Source organism: Falco punctatus (genome assembly GCF_963210335.1).
Source record: "Falco punctatus genome assembly, chromosome: 1".
NCBI lineage: Eukaryota > Metazoa > Chordata > Aves > Falconiformes > Falconidae > Falco > Falco punctatus.
In genome coordinates, this window is record NC_137580.1 from 40,030,152 (window position 1) to 40,049,942 (window position 19,791).

The 19,791-nt window shown below is 44.2% G+C and overlaps 1 protein-coding gene across 2 annotated transcripts in view; it reads right to left on the reverse strand.

Annotated features, from left to right (window-relative positions):
- Window positions 1-15,728, reverse strand: part of ATRN (attractin) — a 156,628-nt gene extending 140,900 nt beyond the window's left edge. The window contains exon 1 of one of the 2 annotated variants that reach the window (XR_013929629.1): window positions 15,257-15,728. Coding sequence is in view for 1 of the 2 variants with exons in the window: in XM_080396418.1 (XP_080252544.1) it covers window positions 15,257-15,591 (335 nt within the window). In the remaining variant the exon portion in view is untranslated. The remainder of the gene's footprint in view (window positions 1-15,256) is intronic. The other variant, XM_080396418.1, reaches the window with a different exon arrangement.
- Window positions 15,729-19,791: the final 4,063 nt, after the last annotated feature.

Here is a 19,791-nt window from a genome sequence, read left to right on the forward strand (position 1 = left end):
TCATTTGAGGAGAACCCTGATTAATTTTATCTCAACAGAAATGACAGAGTGAATGGAAGAGAAATTTCGTTGTCGGCTTACTCCAGTTTTCTTGGTTACCACAACAAAGGTGAAAAGTTCTTCATACGTCATGTAGTGTAGCTCATCTTCTCTAGTTCAATAACACTCTGGGTGACATAGAATCAAATGGACTTCCGAAGTCCATATAGCATTTATCTGTTACAGAATCCTTCATCCTAAACAATGCTTAAAGAACATCCCACACACATAGAATTAGTCACACAATCACAGAATGGTTTGGGTTGGAAGGGACCTCAAAGCCCATCCAGTTCCAACCCCCTGCCATGGGCAAGGACACCTCCCACCAGCCCAGGTTGCTCCAAGCCCCGTCCAGCCTGGCCTGGGACACTGCCAGGGATGGGGCATCTACAGCTGCTCTGGGCAGCCTGTGCCAGCACCTCACCACCCTCACAGGGAAGAGTTCTTCCTTGTATCTATCCTAAATCTCCCCTCTTTCAGTGTAAAGCTATTTGCCCTTGTTTTATCACTATAGGCCCTTGTAAGAAGCCCCTCTCCAGCTTTTTTGGAGGCCCCTTTAAGTAGCGGGAGGCTGCTCTAAGGTCTCCCAGCAGCCTTCTCCTCTCCAGGCTGAACAATCCCAATCTCCCAGCCTGTCCCCACAGCAGAGCTGCTCCAGCTTCTGACCATCTCCATGGCCTCCTCTGGACTCACTCCAACAGATCCATGGCCTCCTTACGTTGGGGGCCCCAGAGCTGGACGCAGTGCTGCAGGTGGCATCTCACATCACTCTTGCCAAATACATATTTTGTTTTAAAATAATGTTATTTACAAATGGCAAACCTATCTGGCAATTTCTTCCTCCAGTCATTCTTCCCTTTAACATGCTCTAAAGCCCCATTAGCTCTCAAGGTCAAATTGATAGGTTTGTAGATGTACAGATCATCTTTCCAACAATTATTTTTTTTTTTTAACTAGACACTGCACGTCAGTATTCCACAGCCCAAAGGCTCAACTTATGTTACTTTCTATGACCAGCTCTTCACCCTCACTATTTTTAAAACTGCTCTTAAAAGATTATGAGTACACCTGCCCAAGAACAAAATTTGATTATAATTACATGGAGAAAAGATTTTAAAAGTGAATTAGGGTTACAGAGGCTATAACACAACTTCTGAAAAAAACTAACCAAAGCATTAAGATAAAAAGAGCAGCAATGAAAACGGCAGAAAATTTTATTTGAACCAAGGAACATGAATCCCATCAGTATAAATAATCAGGACAGAGTACAACGTGGACTATTTTAGGGGGAACACAATCCAAATGTTATGACTAGGACTCCTACACACTCCCTCAGTACAAATAAGTAATACGATATCTATCCATATGTACCACGTTCTCATTTCCAGCACTCAGGATGAGCTCTGCAGTTTAACAGTCAACTTGGGAAAGGACTCTGCATTCTCTGAAACTCTGGTGTGGAAAACAGCTCTCTCAAACCAATTTTAGACTGACAACTAAGACTGATTTGCATCAGAAGTCTGACAACACCCCAGCCTCAGTCTCCAAGGGCTGCAAAGTACCTACTTGTACTGAATCAATTAGGCATCAAAGCAGTTAACCAGTTCATAAATCAATGCTGTAATTCTATCCTGAATTAATTCACTTTGAGAGGGAAGTGTGCTACACCCTTCTGAACTGAAACTTCACTGAAAACACCGGGAAGAAGTCAAGATACAAACTACAACTCCGGGAGGGGGGGACAGGGAGGGGGACCAAGGGAAAAAATCAAAACAAAACAAAAAAAACAACCACCAGACCAAGTGATGCACAGCAATTCCCTTTCCCCGTTTTCAGTTCTGTTGCAATTTGCTGCCATGAGTTTGCTATTGATATCACTGGGAAGCAAAGACAGCAGAAGAGCATGCTGTACTCTCTTCAGCTTCATCTCCACATGTAAGTCCCAGAAATATTTCAGAAGATGACCTGGAATAAGGCTGAAGGTGGCACACTGACATCATCTAATTTCAGTCACCTAAAATACCCAGTGCCTACGTTAGCATGGTCATCTCCCATGCAGTCTATGGATAGTGTTCCTTAAAAGACAACTCATTACAGCATTTTACTTACATTTTTAGATCCCAAGCAGGGCTTAATTTCAAAATCCACACATGAAACGTTTGGATTTCATTTACTCTATATGTAAACACATCTCAAACTATATCAGTGCCAGCAAAGATGCCTTTAAGATGTTTTATTGAATAATCACTAAGACCTTTCCTAACCAGATTAGGATGAGATGACACATAATATAGTTCACACTATATATAACAAAACTACTTTGGACAACTATTTCACATTGCTGAACTGGTCTTTTTTTCCTCCTCAGCTCCATCACTTAAAGAGGATACTATCTATTAAGGAACATAAAGTGACCTGCACAATAATTACAGTGATTCCACACCTCAGTAATTGCACAGCTTTACCTACAAGTGTTTTACACCTAAGAAGAACAGAGGCAGCTGCCAAAAGAACACCCCAACAAGGAAATTTAGAAACTTACTGCTCCTACTATTTTCACGCCACCCAGAAGTTACAGCAACAGAAAACTAATTAGGGCCAAATTTTTCCAGAGTTTGTTTTTAAAGACTTTGTCTATATATTCAATAGCTATTAATGAACATGTATGACCAAGGGAAAAAGCTTATAAAAAGACTCTTAGCTAAAGAGTGATTTCCACTCTAAGTCATTAGCAGAAAGGAAGAAAGGAAAGCCTCTGTCAAAATGCCAGACAGTCACTGTGAAGAGACAGAGATATGTGTATGTGTATATATATTTAACCCCATTAAAATTATAGCTGGGGTGTGTGTGTTTGTATTTAATTGGAGATAAAGGGAAAGCATCTTGTGACAAATCACAGTCCTGACCTGCTGTTAATTTTCAGCCCATCACAAGCCCATCAACAGCCCAGACTCCCAAAGGGCTTCTGACACAGTCTGGTCATTAGGCCTGACACCTTGTACTACCCTTATCATATGTGCAAATTTGGAAAACTTAAAAAATTCTCCACAATACTTTCTGGCCTCAAAATGAGTGTTTTTTTCTTCTTCAGATATGACAAAGATACCAGAGAAATCATAGTGATTTATCTTGTCCAATATCAAGGGACAGTGGCCTTCACCCAGCTACTCTTACATTTTCAGTGTGAATTTGTTGCTTCTGGCCACACCATTCATAAAATCGTTAAGCTACAAGACACTACAGGAACTGGCAATTCCACTTGTGTCTACAGCATCCTATAAGTCTTCCTAAACCTGAACAGTAGGATTTCCTTCAGTGAATGACAGTTCACTTACTATTTATTGACCTGGCTACAGAAAAGCAAGACAGCTCTCATGCCCAAAGAGAAGACCACAAAGCCTAGCCATGAAGTGCTCAGGCTTCTGCAAGTTTGCTGATGTCCATGACTCCATCACAACTTTAAAGCAATAGGAAACATATAAAAAAATAAACTGTAAACAGAAATCAATGAACACATACACAGTTGTCTCCCACAGAATTTCTCCTTCAGATCCACTGGTAAAAGCAAGGAATGTCTTTGCAAAAGCTACCTTCTCCTGTTCTCCAGTCTCAATAGAGGGAGAAATAAATCTTTTCTAGGTAATGCCGCAGAATCAGGGTCTACAGAGAAGAGGCAGAAGCTCACTTCATACAACCATTTCTAAACTGGCACGTGTCTGCAAAGCAACAGGACAGAGCATCCCTCCCTCCTCCTCACACATGGCGTAAAGGGAAGATCTCAAATCCTTCAAGAGATGACAGAAACCCAGCTCCTTCCTGAAAGGCTGCATAAAGTCTGCACATAGAAAAAGATCTACAGATGGAGAAGGAACACAAAGGTTAGAAGAAGATGGGAATAGCAAAAGTATTTGGACCACAGCATGCCCCCAGTCCCATAGCACAGCCCATGTTTTAGCCTAGTAGTTATGTTTCTATCCCAGAACAAGATGCATGAAGTTACATCAACCTACAAAAAAAGGGAAAAATCTCCCTCCATCTTCCCTGGAAGAACCTCCAGCTGAGCCACAGAGACTTGCTCTGGAGGACGCTGCTTACTCTCCAGAGCAGAGGGTGTGTAAGGCTGGCATCACCAGCAGTCCACCCCTCCTGCAAGATCTCATTAGCTTTGATGAACCTCATGGTAAAATACAGCTTACATGGTTCACTGCTTAAGGAGGCCAGGTATACAGTTTTGTAGGGTAAGCCGCTACACTATCATGTCTGCAGTTACATTTCACCATGTTTCTGTTCTAGCTGCCTTGCAATGCTGAATAATCAGTAGGAGGCTGGAAGCATGGCAAAAGATGTCTTCCTTCACCACTATGTCTCATCTCATGCATACTCTCATACATACACATCTTGTATTGAAAACAAGCAAATCTCAGGCACAAAAGATATCCTGGCGCCTTGACCAGCTGTGATCAGGTAACATGATTTTTGCACAGTGATATTTTTTTTTCCTTTTAATTCCACATGACAAATTCCTGTCAGCACTGAATAGAGAAATTAAGATCACATTTAAACTTCATCACTTTTAACACACAATATCCTTTCTCATAAGCCTCAGTGAAGATAATTTAGGCATATTTATAGTAATATTAACCACATTTCTCCTGTAGGACAGTATTAGTCTCAGAACAGACAAGTTGGATACCAGTTGCCATGCAAAGCTGCCATTAAAATATGTTTCTAAACCTCCAAATTCCTATGTGGACAGCATCATCATCGTAACATCTTTAAAACATATAAATAACTTGTCCTTGTTTCTTAGATAGGGGAACCTAACCAGGAAGATTAGATGATGACCATATTCCCGTTTGATTCCTAAAGTTGTAGGTTGTGTGGTCATTTATTCTCAAGGGAATTGCACCTGATCAATGTTAAGGGTATACCTGATATGATGGTACTTGGTGATCTGGCAGAACTACAGAGGCTGGGGGGGGAGGGGGGTCGCGGGGCTGTGATACCTCTTCTTTCAGAGGAGAAACTCCCACAACTTACAGCAATACAAAACCTAAGATTCTTTGCTTAAAAAGACACTACCAGGAAATGCAGACAAAGAAGAAAAGCTGCTCTCTACCTCCAAGCTACCAGAACACATTGCACCTCCTTTCCAGCTAATATTTAAGTCAAGGGAACCCACATTCTCTTATCCATAAGCCTTGTTACAGCTCACAGTAACCGAAGCCCTGCAGAGATTTCAGTTTGTGCAGCCATCTACCATTCCTCAAGTTGGCACAAGCACACCGTCAACCATTCTCCCTCTCCCATTCAGCTCTGGTTCCAGCTCTACATCCTAATGCTGCCCATGTCTGCTGGCCAAGGATGCGCGCAGCCACCCAGAGACAGGGCTCAAAGCAGAACTGGAGAACCGAAACCAGCCTGCTGCAGCCTCAACTTCAGACACATTTCAGAAGAAACAACTCGCACATTTTATAAAACCAGCCAGCATGCCAACCTTGGGCAGCTCACTTATTCATTCCCTTTGCCTTTTTAGGACAGAAGCCCCCTTATTCCCTATTTTTCCTTAGGTGCTGTTAGAAAAGTTACAGGCTATAAAGTCACTACAGCTTTTACAGCTGGATTACACATTCCCGTTTTCCACCAGCAATGTAATCCCCACCCTTTCACATTCAAACACCAAACCTGCATAGGAACTGTCATTCGCGTTAGGAAATTATGCACGTATTGAGACAACATTTGCCTGCTGTCCCAGAAATCTTCAACAGCTCAGGTTACTGAGAATAGCTGCAAACGATCCAATAATTAATATTTTAACATTATTATGTTTTTACATAGTTCCGAGTTTTCTTTGGGCTCACCACAAATTCATATAAAACAAGTTAACAGAGTATCAGCAGTATCCCTAGGAAAAAAAAAAAATATGTTTCCAGCAACATTAGAATGGATGTTTCATAAAAAATGTGCATAGGCGGGAAGTCAAGTTCTCTTTCTGACTTTGAACCACTTCAACACCTCCTCAGAATGATTCATACTCCAAAAGTTGAACAAGGGCATACTTAAACACCCATTACCATTCCCAAAATGAAAAACACTGACCTTAAAGAACTGCTGCAACCTGTGCTTGTGAGAAACAGATACTGACTGCCCAAATTTAAAGATCTGCCTGTTATATGTTTGAATGCAATAAATCAATCAGTTAACAGAAGTGCACTAACATTCTGTCAAGCAACCAGACAGCAACTATAAATAAATGCATCTGGAAATACAGTGTATCTTGTACAACAATAAATTCAGTTCCAAATTTTAAAATAAAAATAAAAGCAACTGACTGTAAAATCATGCCTGTTCCTATTCTCCATTTATAAAAAAAAATCACAGAAACACCAGTGACCTCAACAGTAACTATCTCCCAGTATATTATTTGGACTTCAATATTTTTCTATCAGCTGACCAGCAATTTCAGTGTCTGCTCACAATTCAGATAAAGTATTTTTTTCTAGAGCACAGAAATCCTTGATGGGCAATAACACAAGAGCTTTCACTGATTTCTTTCTTGTAACACTGACCCGCACAGTCAGCATTTCAGTCCCACACTACTTTGCGTTTCAGGTCTCACACTGGCCAGAATGTTTTTTCTTGGCATTGCCTTTGCTGATATTCAAGATCAAAGTAACAAAGGCAGGCATTGGAGATACTAAGCTCTGAAATCACTATAAAATTCATGTGACACTCTCCACTCTGCATTAATAGGGTATCAGTCGTATAAATTAATCATTAAAAAGGCAGGTGAACAACTTTGATAGGAAACGTGCTGCACACTGCTACAAAAAACCTTCACAAAGCCATCTTGGAAAGTTTATTTTAGAAGAACTCAAACATGTTCTTGATTGTGATAAGCAATGAAATCCAAAAATTGTGCACAGAGTAAACCTCAATAGTAGATTTTTCTCCAGATAAGGCAATTACATTCAAAATATCTGGCAACAGTGCCACAAGACCAATATTTAGAGCAATAGAAAACTTCAAAAGGAAGGTTATAACAACACATGCACAAAGATGGGGGCGAGGGGGGCAAACAACCAAAATCACTCAATACATAGCTATACATTATACCAGTAGCAACTCCCCAAAGCTAAATCCACTAGAGGTGTAATTTTTTTTCAGAGTAATATTAATGACTGAAAAACAGCAGGGATGAAAACTATCACAGCTTTAAAAGCAGGGTCATTGAAGACTCAGTTCTTTCACTTCATAATGACATAATATTAAATCCAACCTAAATTTTCTGAATGGAAAAACTGTTCTCAACTTCTGTATTTGAGTTCATAAAAGGAGTTTACAAAAAATGCTAATTCATCAAGCTTCTCACACTTGGAGATGGGTATTAAATTTTCATGCAATACAAACACTAGTAAGAAAGTCTTCAAAGGGGTGTTTTCCTAATGTAGCCTTCCTTATTTTGTGTCCTTTCCGACTACAGAAATCAGCAAAGAAAAAAAACAAGGTTTCTGAAAAACAGGGAATAGAAAGAGGAGATAAATAACAGAAAAACTGGGATCTTCACAGATGCATTCATACATCCTGCATTAGTCTCTACAAAAAGCTGAGTGGCACTGGCTAATGGTAAAAGTCATTACAGATAATTTTCACCCGTAACAGGACTTGTAACACCCTGTACCTACATGAAGGAACAGCCCTTATTTGAATTTTTGCAACATGCAATAAGCACGTCTGAGATGAGTGTTGTGTACTGCAACGCTATTTCTTCTATGGCTACCAAGCTCAGCAAGCATGACAAGAGGGAAAAAAGGTAGTTTACACATTGGAAAACCCTTGGTTCAAATGCCCAGACCACCTCAGCTAGCGTGATCTCCCTTAGACGAGCTTAATTCTACTTCTGCATTTTCAGAGAAGTGAAAATTCTGAAACTGACAATACCGCAGGAAACCTGTTTTACCACATTAAGTCACAACCAGTACCAGGAACGATAACTAGATCCTGGGGTGTCCTAGAAGTATTTCATACCATCTGATTTAGAGATCTGCTGCCCTTCTTTAGCCAGAATACTGCTCAGCCATTCATTAAAACATTTAAATTTTTCATCATGTGAGAGGCACAAAGGCTACTATCAGCCCAGAACACTGAGTCCATTTCCTTCAAAATGTTAGTCTAAAAATCCCCCACTATTTTGATGTACCAAATTTAGCTTTTCAGATTTTCACATGAAGACTGTTCTGTGTGCAATTACAGTCTCTTACCAACCCTAATGATTTCACAATTCCACAATCAGGACAGAGCCCTTCCGTTTTGAGAACCCCAAGGATTTCAAGGCTCTACAAGGCAAAACTGTGCCCTGAATCATATGCATGCAGCACATCCACCAAAACCCTCACAGCAACCTGCCTCTCTATCAAATAAATATTTTAAGCAAGGGAGGGAAGGACATTAGTCTCAAGTAGACTCTAAAGGAACTCCATGTGGATCAGCCACAAACAAAGCAAGGGAACAAAAGCAGGAAACAAAACGCAAACATCATTACTGGTTCAGTGTTTTAGTGACTAAATGAGTGTTTAATTCAAAGCCACACACAAAAGCAAATTATCATCTCTGTTCTGTGCTGTAAAATTCATTATCAAATTTTCCAGCCCTGCTTTCAAGATACTGCAATGGTTACACGGGCAGATGTTAGCACATGGCTATTCAAGAACAGAGTACTGTAATAATAAATCGTGGTCCTTCGTAGAGTGAATTCCACTTTGTAGCAACTCACTCCGCCACCACCCCAATTACTTTACCTACAAAATCACATAATTCTCAATCCTGTCTTCTGTATTTCTTAATGTATCTTTTCACTATGCTTCAGACCATGTGATGTAAGAGCTCCTAAAGAAGTATTTGCTGAGAACATTTTGAGTGCAGGGAAGAAAGCAAAGCTCTACCAGACCAAGGAGCTAATTCCAGGCACTGTGCTTGAAATTTCAAATTGGAAAAAAATTCTTCAAGGAAACTGGCTGTTTAAGAGAAGAGCACCCAAGGGTATCATAAATTAATGCAGTATATACAACAGTTTGGTCAGTAGCAGCATTATCTCAATATACAAAGGGTTTTCAGCATGGATCTTCATTGACACGTTACTCACAGTAAGCTCATGGTTTAAAATTTGATTGCTCATGAAAGCTTCAGAGGAACAAGCCAGGAAAGTGAAATCCATCACATTCATTCCAAATGTTATTTAACTTTATCAGGACACATGATAAAAACATTGTGGGTCCTGGTTATTTTGAAAGCTCGATTAAAAAAAACCCAAACAAACAAAAAACCAGTTTCTGTGAAAACAGTGCTAACCTCAGACAGTGCTAACCTCAGTCATTTGTTGGTATTTCAACAGAAGTCATTTATGTAAAATGTAAATTGACTAAGATGGTAACGAACACCCAGTTGGACATCAGCTTATTTTGGATCCATAATGAAAGAAGCAACTGAGACTGGGAAATAACAGAAAAATCTAGAGCGCTGTCAGACAACTTCTGCTAAGCTGACTCAGGCAGCTATTCCCTGATATTCAAACAGACATAGAGAAATGAGACAGAAATGTCTTTCGTGTTGACCACTGCAGAAAAGGAGGCGTTAGCAATCAAGTCTGAGGCAGTGGTATGTTCCTGGAATTGGCAAGCAGAAGAACATTATGCTCTACCTGCACCATTCCTGGAGGTCTCAACACTCAGACATGCTTAGCAGGAAGGCAGCAGCTGAACACTGCTTACTCCCCTCTCTCTCGCAGGTTAAAACTATGAACTGTTCAGTAATTCCAATAACTAATGCTCCAACGGTGAAGGCGTTTGATGCGCACGAAGCAGAGATGACAGGTAGGATCTAGCCTGTACCGCATTGTCTTACTGAATTTTCCACTATTGACTCCTTGCTATAAAGCAGACTGAAAAGTAATGATAAGAAGTGAGCTTACTGCAAGCATTAACAAAACCTCACACAAGTCAAATATTTATGCTGGCTGTTCAGTACAAGGCAAAAAGCGTAGAACATCTCAGATATTTCAGAAATACTGAATTATTTCACAGAGGAATTTTCTGTTCTTAAAACAGCCCTAGTAAAACATCAGACTGTCCAATAAAACAGCAAGAGTAACAATAAAACAGTGAGAATTCAGATGAAATATTAGCCATGAGTTTATCTCTCAATGAACAGGCCATTTAAATACAGGTATAGATAGACAGAAATATAGATATGTATATGCATATGTAGACAGATATACACACACACTTCCTAGCAAAGTTATAAATCCAGAGCTGAAAATAATGCTCCAAAACCTAAATAAAAGCACATAAAAGCTCTTTTTTCCCCCCAGTGTATCCTTTAAAATTGATAATGCTTAAGTATTTCCTACTTAAATAGCTTATTCTTTTATTACCAGTGCAAAACATTTGAGTGAGCCTCTCGCACAGCAACATGAAAGAGAAAATCATTTTAAAGCACAATAATGCACTAATGAAAAGAGAGAAACAGAATGGGATCAGGCACAAATGCAGCACCCAAATCTAATTTGAGCACTTAAACTGATTTGATTCAAACTGCCAACATCCTTAGATATATCAACTAGTCTCCTGACTTTCCTAAAGCTTTAAACTGCCTCAAGTAGCATTTTAAAAACAATGGTTTTGTATACTAGCTTTTGACCAAAATTTCCCGTTTGTTTAAAAATGGGAACTGGGATGGCTCTTTGTCAGCTAGCCACTCTCTCAAGTTACAATTTACCCAAATCTTCTAGAGATAAAATTCCTCTTCACTGTAATATTCTTTGGCCAAGGACACTGTATTACCACCAACTCCTTAATAATGTTCAATGAGCAGCCCATAACTGCCTCCATTAAATTAATAAAAAGGTAGTTTAAAAGATACACTCTAATCTTTTTCTTTTTTTTCCTCCAACTGTCACGTTGCACTGTTAAGTACTGCTCAGCATTTTCCATCTCCCACCTCAAAAAAAGAAAAGGGGGGGGGGGGGGGGGAGGGAAAGCATTATCATGAAAAGAGAACCAATGCATTTACACACAAAACCTAGTTTTCTGGAATGATTTGATGTTTCATTATATAGTCAAAATACAGATTGTTCATATTTGAGGCTACAACCATACATCAAATTGCCCATCAGTGTGCCTATATACACAATCCCTGTACAACTACTGTTCCAGAAGCCAAGCATCATCCTGGATTTGTTAAACCAACCCTCCACAATCTCTGGTCCAAAAAAATCTACGTACAATAGCGGTCTTTTCTTACCCTGTGCTTTTCCTCCCCCATCAGCCCTTGTCTGTCTGCTTATCAGACAGCTGGCTAAAACAATTCAATTCAAGCAGGACAAGAGGTTGTGTCACTGAGCTCCAGGAAGCACTTTGAAGAGTCTCTGGTCCCAAAGCTTGCAGCACCCTTTTGACTGTACAACGCCCAGTGCTGGCAAGTTCACTCTCCAGAGCTTGGTGCTCCTGAGCTCCCACTGCTTGAAAACGTTACCTCCAGCATGCTGCTGCAGCCCTCTGTGACTGGGAGATTTCTCATCCCTCCCAGCAGACAGGCTCACAGCAGTAGTCCTCTCCTGCCCAAATTATGGCAGCTTGAAGCCACTGGCCTGCAGCAGACTCCAGTGAGGTTTGTACAGAAATAGAAAACACAGGCACATCAGGCACGTCCTATATTTTCTATTTCAGCTTCCTTTAAAACGAAGATCTTCATCTTTAAAGAACTCAAGTGGCTTGTTCCACATGTTAAAAAAAAAAAAAAGAGTCACTTGAAGTCCTTCATAACTCAATCTTCCGCACACACCCCAAGAGCATCAGTGACCTGTGCATAAATCAGCCTTTTCTCAGAAACCATCCCACAACCAAGAACGATTACTAATAACACCACACACAGGCACACTTCTACTATGCCCTTTCCTTTCAGAAGACACAGCACGCCACCCATCCTTAAAAAAACCCCATACATCCGCATTAGAACGGTAACGCACTGCACACCATCTCTCCTTTTGTGGCTTGGGTGAAACAAGAAAGAAAATCATCCACCCAAGGTTTGTTACCTATATGCCTAACCACAATCTAAATAAACAGACTTTCCCCATGAAGAAGGCAAGTAGAATATTAGCGGACTGCAACACGAAGCTACGATGTTTGTTCTTCACTGCTAACACCGGAAGATGTGAGGGATTAGTAGGTCAGTGAAGCACAAGTTTTATCATGACAACCCCAGCGTTCAACATAAACAAAGAAGTCAAGGCCACAAATACAGTCATCATATACATCTAGATAAGGACAGGAAGATTAACATGCCAAATTTAATTACACCTCTCAGTCAAGCAGATAAGAGTGTGGAATATACCACACTTACAAAATAATTTTCACCTGCCCTTCTACTTCCCATTTGTACCTACAGCATCTAATAACATGTCGAGTATTTTAAAGCCAAGCTCTTGACAGCCACGCACAAAAACAAAAATAAATAAACCCCTGCAGTGCCATTTCTGACAGGAGACAGAGCAAATTCAAGACGTGTGAAAGTTGCGACTGCATAGCTCTAAATATCATTAAAAACACTTGTTTGCACTTCTCAGAACTCAGTTTAAAAAATATTACTAGAAACTTCAAGTCGCTAATAAATAAACAGCTAAATAAAACACTTAGAGAAAAAAACATGCACTATATTTTCAGTCAAAATTTTAGATCAGTTATGTGTGAAAAAGAAGAAAGCTTTATCAAAATAAACAAGAGGTTAAAAAAAAAAAAAAGGCCCTTAGCAGTGGATATATCCAAATTCTTTTTTTTTACTCAGCAGCACCAGTTTTGCCATTTGGAAAAGAAGCCTCTGCCTTTACCCAAATCTAGTCCCCTCAAAAATGACCAATACCCCAAACCACTTGAGCAAAGTAACAGGTAAGTGGCTATTTCACAACACACTCTCTCAACTAGAAAAAAATTCTTATCAGGACAGGCAAAAAACATTGCAAAGGAAGCTTTCAGCTTCCAGGGCTTGCCTAGCCTGGCCATCATTTCCACACAAAACCATTTTCAGATTAGTTGCATCACACACCCATATATGAGGCTGTCAAAAAAACACAAATAAAAAAATACAAAATTAACTCTTAAAGCACACAAAGTGGGTTTCCTCCATGAGTTCAGCTTATATGAATAGCTTCCCTTCACCCAGATCTACAGGGAGCATCATCAAAGGGTGGTTGGTACTTTCCACAAGAAGCTCCCTGAAAAAGCCATTGCTGCCTGGAACAACCATCCTTTTTTTATTTCCTTCTTTTCCAAGAATAAGCCCTGCCAGGGAATTCACTTAACACAAGCAGACACACATGGTGCCTCTATCGCTACCACTGCTGATGAAACCAAAGCAGGTAACCATCTCACAGAGACCTCTTCCACTGAAAACTTAAGTTTATGCAGAGAAGCCAGGGTGCCTTTCCAGCCTGTTCCCATGAAGTTTTCAGATTTCTCATCCTATGGAATAGACTTTAGACACAGAGCCCAACTAAGGATCCCATCACCAGCCACACTGGCCTCAGCACTGCAGGCAACATGCTTTCCAGTACCGCACAGCCCAAAGATCACCTTTCCCCTGTACAGCCATCCCTCACAAACACATACACATGGCCTGGACAAGCACAGAGCCGGGGGGGGGGTGTCTATCTCCGCCCCCCCCCCCCCCCCCCCAGAACACAGTTTAGCCTTTTTTCTCAAAAAAAAAAGACCCACCCAGAAGCAGGAACCTCACACCACCCCTTGTCCTGTTTCCCCCAGCAAACATGTGAGCTTCCTTCCACCAGGCCATTATTCCCACTGTCCCTCCCCAAGAGCCAGCATCACTCCCGCGCGTGCTCCCCTGCCCAAGAGCTGAGCCTCCCCACATGCCAGCTACCCCCTTTAAGACACTGCTTCTCTCCCCCGCCCATATTGTTCCCAAATTCAACCTTAACAAAACCAACACCTGCTTAGCTATCTGCCAAGATGAGCTTGCTTAAACCCCATCCCCCCCTCTCCAAACACCCCTATTGCTTCCACCCAGCCCTAACACCTGCTCGTATGCCCTTCCTCTCCCACTCCAACCTGCTCCCAGCCAGATCCAGTCCCCTACCTCCACGTCAGTCCATATCTGCCCCCACCCAGGAACTCGACCCACACCCAGGCTGTCCTCCAGCCACAGCACCTGCTCCCCACTGCTCCAACACCAGCCACCCCCACCCACAAAAGCAGCCCCCATTCACACACCATCCTTCAGACTTCTACTTAGGGAAGCAGGGGTAGGTTTGGGGGCTGTATAAACATGTCCCCCCACCCAAAAGCCCCCCCTCAGCCTTACATTCTCTCATAAACCCAGTTACCTGCATTTGCAGCCCAGCTCCTCCCATGCTCGGCCCTGCGCACCCCATCATGCCCACATCCCACCCACACAGTGCCCTGCGCCCACAGCCCCTCACACCCCAGCTGCTCCCCAGCTGCCCCTGTGCCAGCCCAGCAACCAACACCCAAAATTCCACCCCCCCGGAGGCACCTCTCTGCGTTACAAACACCCTGTACGCACCCACCGCCACTCTCCCAAGTGCTGCTCTGAGGGGCACCCGACACCTCCACCCCATTAATCCCAGACCCGCCCCCCCCATCCCCTGCAGCCCCTCAGGCCTGGCCTCGGGCACGCTCACCCGTGCTCCTGTCACCCTTCAAGCCTCCCCAGACACAGCCACATGCCCCCAGAACCCCTTGCTCTGCACCCAAACCCCTGTTGTCCCCCCACCCGGCTCCCACCCCGACCTTTACACCCCGCTGGATCAACCCCTCACACCCACCCCCCCCTACTGTCCCCTGGATGGTCCCTCCGCAGACCCAACCAAGGGACACCCAAGGCCCTCTTGTTCCCTCCTCACCTCCCACCTGCACCTTGATCTGCCCCTCGGGCCCACGGCGGAGGCTCCCACCCCTCCTGAGGCCCCAGACCACCCTCACACCCCCCACCTCCTTATCCCCCTCCCTCCAGGCGTCCCCTTGGCCAGCTTAACCCAGGGCCACCAAGTCCCTGCTGTGTCTGTCTCTCTTGCTTATCCCCCGCACCCGAAACCAGCCGCTCACCCCCACGGCCATATTGTCCCCAAGCCCCCCTCCGGCGACACCCTCAGCCCCCCACCCCCCCCTCCCCTTAGGGGACTCACCTGAAGCGCCCCCCGCAGTGCTGGCACTGGTCGCCCACCCAGCCGGGCTGGCACTCGCACTGCCCGCTGGCCGGCTGGCACCGCCCGCCGTTGGCGCACGGCTTGTCGCATTCCTTCGCCGCCGCCTCCTCAGCGGCAGCGGCGGCGGCGGCAGCGGCGGCGGCGGGCCCTAACCCCGGCAGCGCCGGCATCAACAACAACAGCAGCGCCAAGAGCAGCCTCCGCGGCGGCCTCCCGCCCCGCCAGCCCGGGCCCCGCCGCACCGCCCGCTCCATTTGCCGACGCCGCCGACTCCGTGAGGGGCGGCCGGGGGGCGGCGGGACAACGCGGACCATCCGCCGCGGCGCCTCCCGGGACGGTGGCCGGCGAGGGGGCTTCCGCCGCTACGGTGGCCGCGAGGTGTCGGTGCGGAGCGGGGAGGAGGGGACGGGGAGCGGGACAGGAAGGCGGCGGGCCGGGCGCGCAGCAGCCAGGCGGCGCCGGCGGGCCGCGGCCGATGACGTCACCCGCACGCCGGCCACGGGCAGCGGGGTTCCCCCGCCTCCTGCCACCGAGTGGGGGCGGCGGGAGGGGGACAGAGCGGCCGCGCTGCGGGCACCTCTGCCGCCCTGGGAGCATAGAGCGCCGGGGGTTACCCTCCCACCCCAGTGTCAGGGCTGACTCCCGCCTTCAGGGCCTGACCCCTGCCTCAGGGCTTGACGCCTCAGCCACCCCCAGGCTGCCCCTCATGCCACGGGTGAGGGTGGCACTGAGGTGTGTGGGAGGCCTCGAGGTTGAAGAGGAGGGAAAAGACTGAATAAAAACCGAGTTTGGGGTGGGTTTGCTTCGTTTGCTGCAGGGGCTTTCACCCAGGGCCTGCAGCTCCGCCACCCGCCATCTCCTCATGCCACCCGCCATCTCCTCGCACCAGCCCTGTGGATCCCCACGCAGCACTGAGGCGGTGAGCGGCCTCCCCCATTTACAGGACGGACGGCGAGGCCCGGCATGCTGCGGCGATGGGGACAGCGGGATGGGAAGGGATGCCACGTCTTTGTGGCTGGAAACAGGAGGAGTTAAAGCTGGAGTTGTTCACGCTCAGATTATGCTTCGGGGTTTTCTGACTGAGAGCTGGATCTGTGCTGAGATCTGCCATCATCAGGTCTGGCTCCAGCAAAGCAGGCAGTTCATGTGAGAGTTACAGCGGCGTGTTTGTCGTCGCTGGGTAGTAAAGGTTTCCTGTTTAAAATTAGGAAGGTGAATCTGCCTTACTAGTTGGTTGTGTAAGTGAGAAAGCAGGGATCTGCAAAAAGGGATACCTCCCCATCCTGGAAAACAAGATCTCTAAGGTCTTCTAGGCTTTAATTGGTAACAGCAAAGACAGAGGGAGGAAGAAGCAAAGCAATTACACCTCTGGTCCTCTTCTGAGTTCACGGGCAAAGCAGCAGGCTGTTTTCTATGCACACCAGCAAGGATGTCATGTGCGGCGGGAAGGGTGGAGCAGAAACACAGATGCTGTTCAGAATTCTCAGACCTTTCATTTTCAGTGGGGTGAAAGACTGAGAAAGTTGATGATGTTAGTGTTCTTGGGTAAATGTTGCCTTTGGTCTGTCTCCATTGATCTGTTTGTGTCTGGAATTACTCCTTGTTTGAAATGCGGAAGGATGTCAACAGCTGAGAAATTTTCAGGTTTTAAATGAAAGGCAAAAAAATATACTTTTCACATTTTTCCCTATATAAAAGGATGACTGCGGTTTAGGTACAGTAATGCAAAGACAGACAAGAGACTAGATGGAAATAGCCAACTCACCGTATTTAAATAGTAAATTTGTATTTAGAAATCAAAATATTAGTTACCTGTCTGAGCTCAAGGAGGTTTCTTCAGGGGGAGCCTTGGTGATTTCTAAGTGAGTTACCTGGAATAATGAAGGGTGTTGAGCAGATAGGAAAGAAAACAGTCTAAAGACCAGTTTCTGTCTTCTTGTCAGTCAAGAATCTGTCTAACAAAATCATTGTTTATGCATTTTGCCTCTTCTGCTTGAGGCCCCAAGAAGAAGAATGAAATCTTGACTTCATTTTTAAAATGCTGTGCGAGGCTGGCCTGGCCTGGTATCCAAAGGAAATGTAAAACCAAAAAGATGCGAGAGATGAGAAACGGGTTACCAATACCTTCTAGGCTACACAGAGCTGGAGACACAGAGAGGGTGTATTTCTATATATGTGCATGTTCCTGGGACACAAACACCTGCCAGCATGCCCTGAATCTGCCGATTCAGGTACCCTCCACTGTCATTATCCAAGGTGCTCTCAGCAAAAGCCAGTCTGGCTCTTGAGACTCACCCAGCTCAAGATAAAGCCAGTACATGATGCTGCTCTCTGGATTATCCTTTGTGTGTCACTGGGGTGGGTTGACACTGCCTGGACACCAGGTGCCCACCAGCCATTCTATCACTCCCCTCCTCAGCTAGACCCAGGAGAGAAAATATTACAAAAGTGTGCGGATAAGGGCAGGGAGATCACTCCCCGGTTAGTATCACAGGCAAAACAGACTCAGCTTGGGGAAAATTGTTTCATTTATTACCAATCAAATCACAGCAGGGTAATGAGAAATAAACCCAAATCTTAAAACACCTTCCCCCCCCGCCCGTCCTTTCTTCCTGTGCTGAACTCTGCTCCCAAATTCTCCCCCTTCTCCCACCAGTGGTGCAGGGGGATGAGGAATGGGGGCCTTACCAGCCTGGGGGTATTACCAGCTCAGGCCTGGGGTTGGCATCTGCTCTCAAATACTGCCTCCGTCCTCTGCTTTGTCTCTCCCCACATGTTTGTATTTGCTTCAGTTATCAGAGATAACAATACTTACATTTTCACAACACCTGCTCCCCCCTTCCTTCCCAAGCACAGCTAGGTGTTGCACAAGAAACGGAAAGTAAAAACATTGGTGAGAATAAACTTTGAGAAATTGTTCCCATCCTGGGCTTCAGTTGAACATCTCTGCATCGGCATCAGATTTGAAGAACTGCTAGTGTGCTCAGCAATTTGTGTGGGTTTTTTTCCAGCTAGGTGAAAAATACAAGATGCCATCTTTCCTTGTATCTCTCCCCACCCTTTTTACTATAGTAGTTCCTTAAAATTTGTAAATGAAAATGTTTTCTAGCACATAACTAAAATAATCAGATCTGTGCAGTGGCTGATGGTTGTTTTTCATCAAGCAAACTTTAACTCTCTTAAATGAAGAATTGGAAAAGATCATCCAGCAAATCAAAGTAGGGAGAGAGTTTTCACACCATGACAAGCCGACAGTCCAGTTAACAGCTGTCAGTGGCCAATCTCAAATACTTCAGAAAAGACTAACATCTGTGGGTGTTGCACAATAGAAGAAATCCTTCCCTGACCTTGTTAGTGATCACACTGTACCCTGTCACTGTCTGCACGAAACATTAACTGTGGGAGATCATTATAGTTAAATTAAGTTTAATCTGTTCAATTTTAACATGCAAAGAATGTTAAAAAATGCTGCTGCTTTTTTTTTTTTTTTTTTTCTTATTAGATGTCAACTTTTGAACATGAAAAAACAGTTGGTAAGGGGAGGAGTTAGTTTAGCCCAGAGTGCAGGCTAGGCTATTTTTATTTTGGAAAACAGAAATATTTCATAATAGACTTACTAGAATGATTAAAACACTCTTTCCTGGCAACAGGCGCAGCAGGACAATGGTGTTTTTGCAAACCGCATGTTGTGAGGGTATTGCATTGAGGGATGGAGGAGTCCCAGTTATCAAGGCTGAAAAAAAATAATGCCATCAGAGCAGCACTTGAGTGATTCTTGCACAACTTCATGCAGCACGTGAAATCAACAACTAATTAAGCAAGCATTTCCTTGGACATTGATTTTAGACAAGGCTGTACAATGAGCAAGTGCCACCAACACTGAGTTATATTTGGAGTGAGAAGCTACATTTGCCTCTGTTCACTCTTGCTGCCAGACTTTTATGACCCTGTATGTTGTCGTTATACGTGTAGTTGAATGCATATTTACTCAGTGCATATTTGCTTAGTATATAAGTTACTGCCCACTTCATATGCCAAATGACAGGATAGCCAGAGATGCTAATTAATGAATTGCTCTCTGGGGTGAAATTATGTCCTCGTTAAGAAGACTCCCATTGATATTAATAAGGTCAGAACATCATTGCTGATGTCTGAGTCACAGCTGAGCTGGATGTCACGGATGTGTTAACAATGGAGCTGCCCTGGGAAGCTGGTTGCTCAGTCTGTTTATCTAAACAACTCAAAATGGCTAAGTCATGGTGATACCTGGGGTCAAAAATCAACTAAAGCCATAACCATAATGCTGCATTGTACATGCTTTTTTCCTTCCCTTGAGATGAGCTGTTTCACAGGAGCCCTAAACTCCTGAAGTAACTCCCTTCTCAAGGGCCTGGAACCAGCCATTTCCAATTAGCTTATAACCATCACCAGTTTTTCTGTTCCACACCCAGCCTGCCGTTTCCACCCACTGCAACCTTTGCCCATGTTCCCAACTCCTTAGTGTCTCCCAGCCC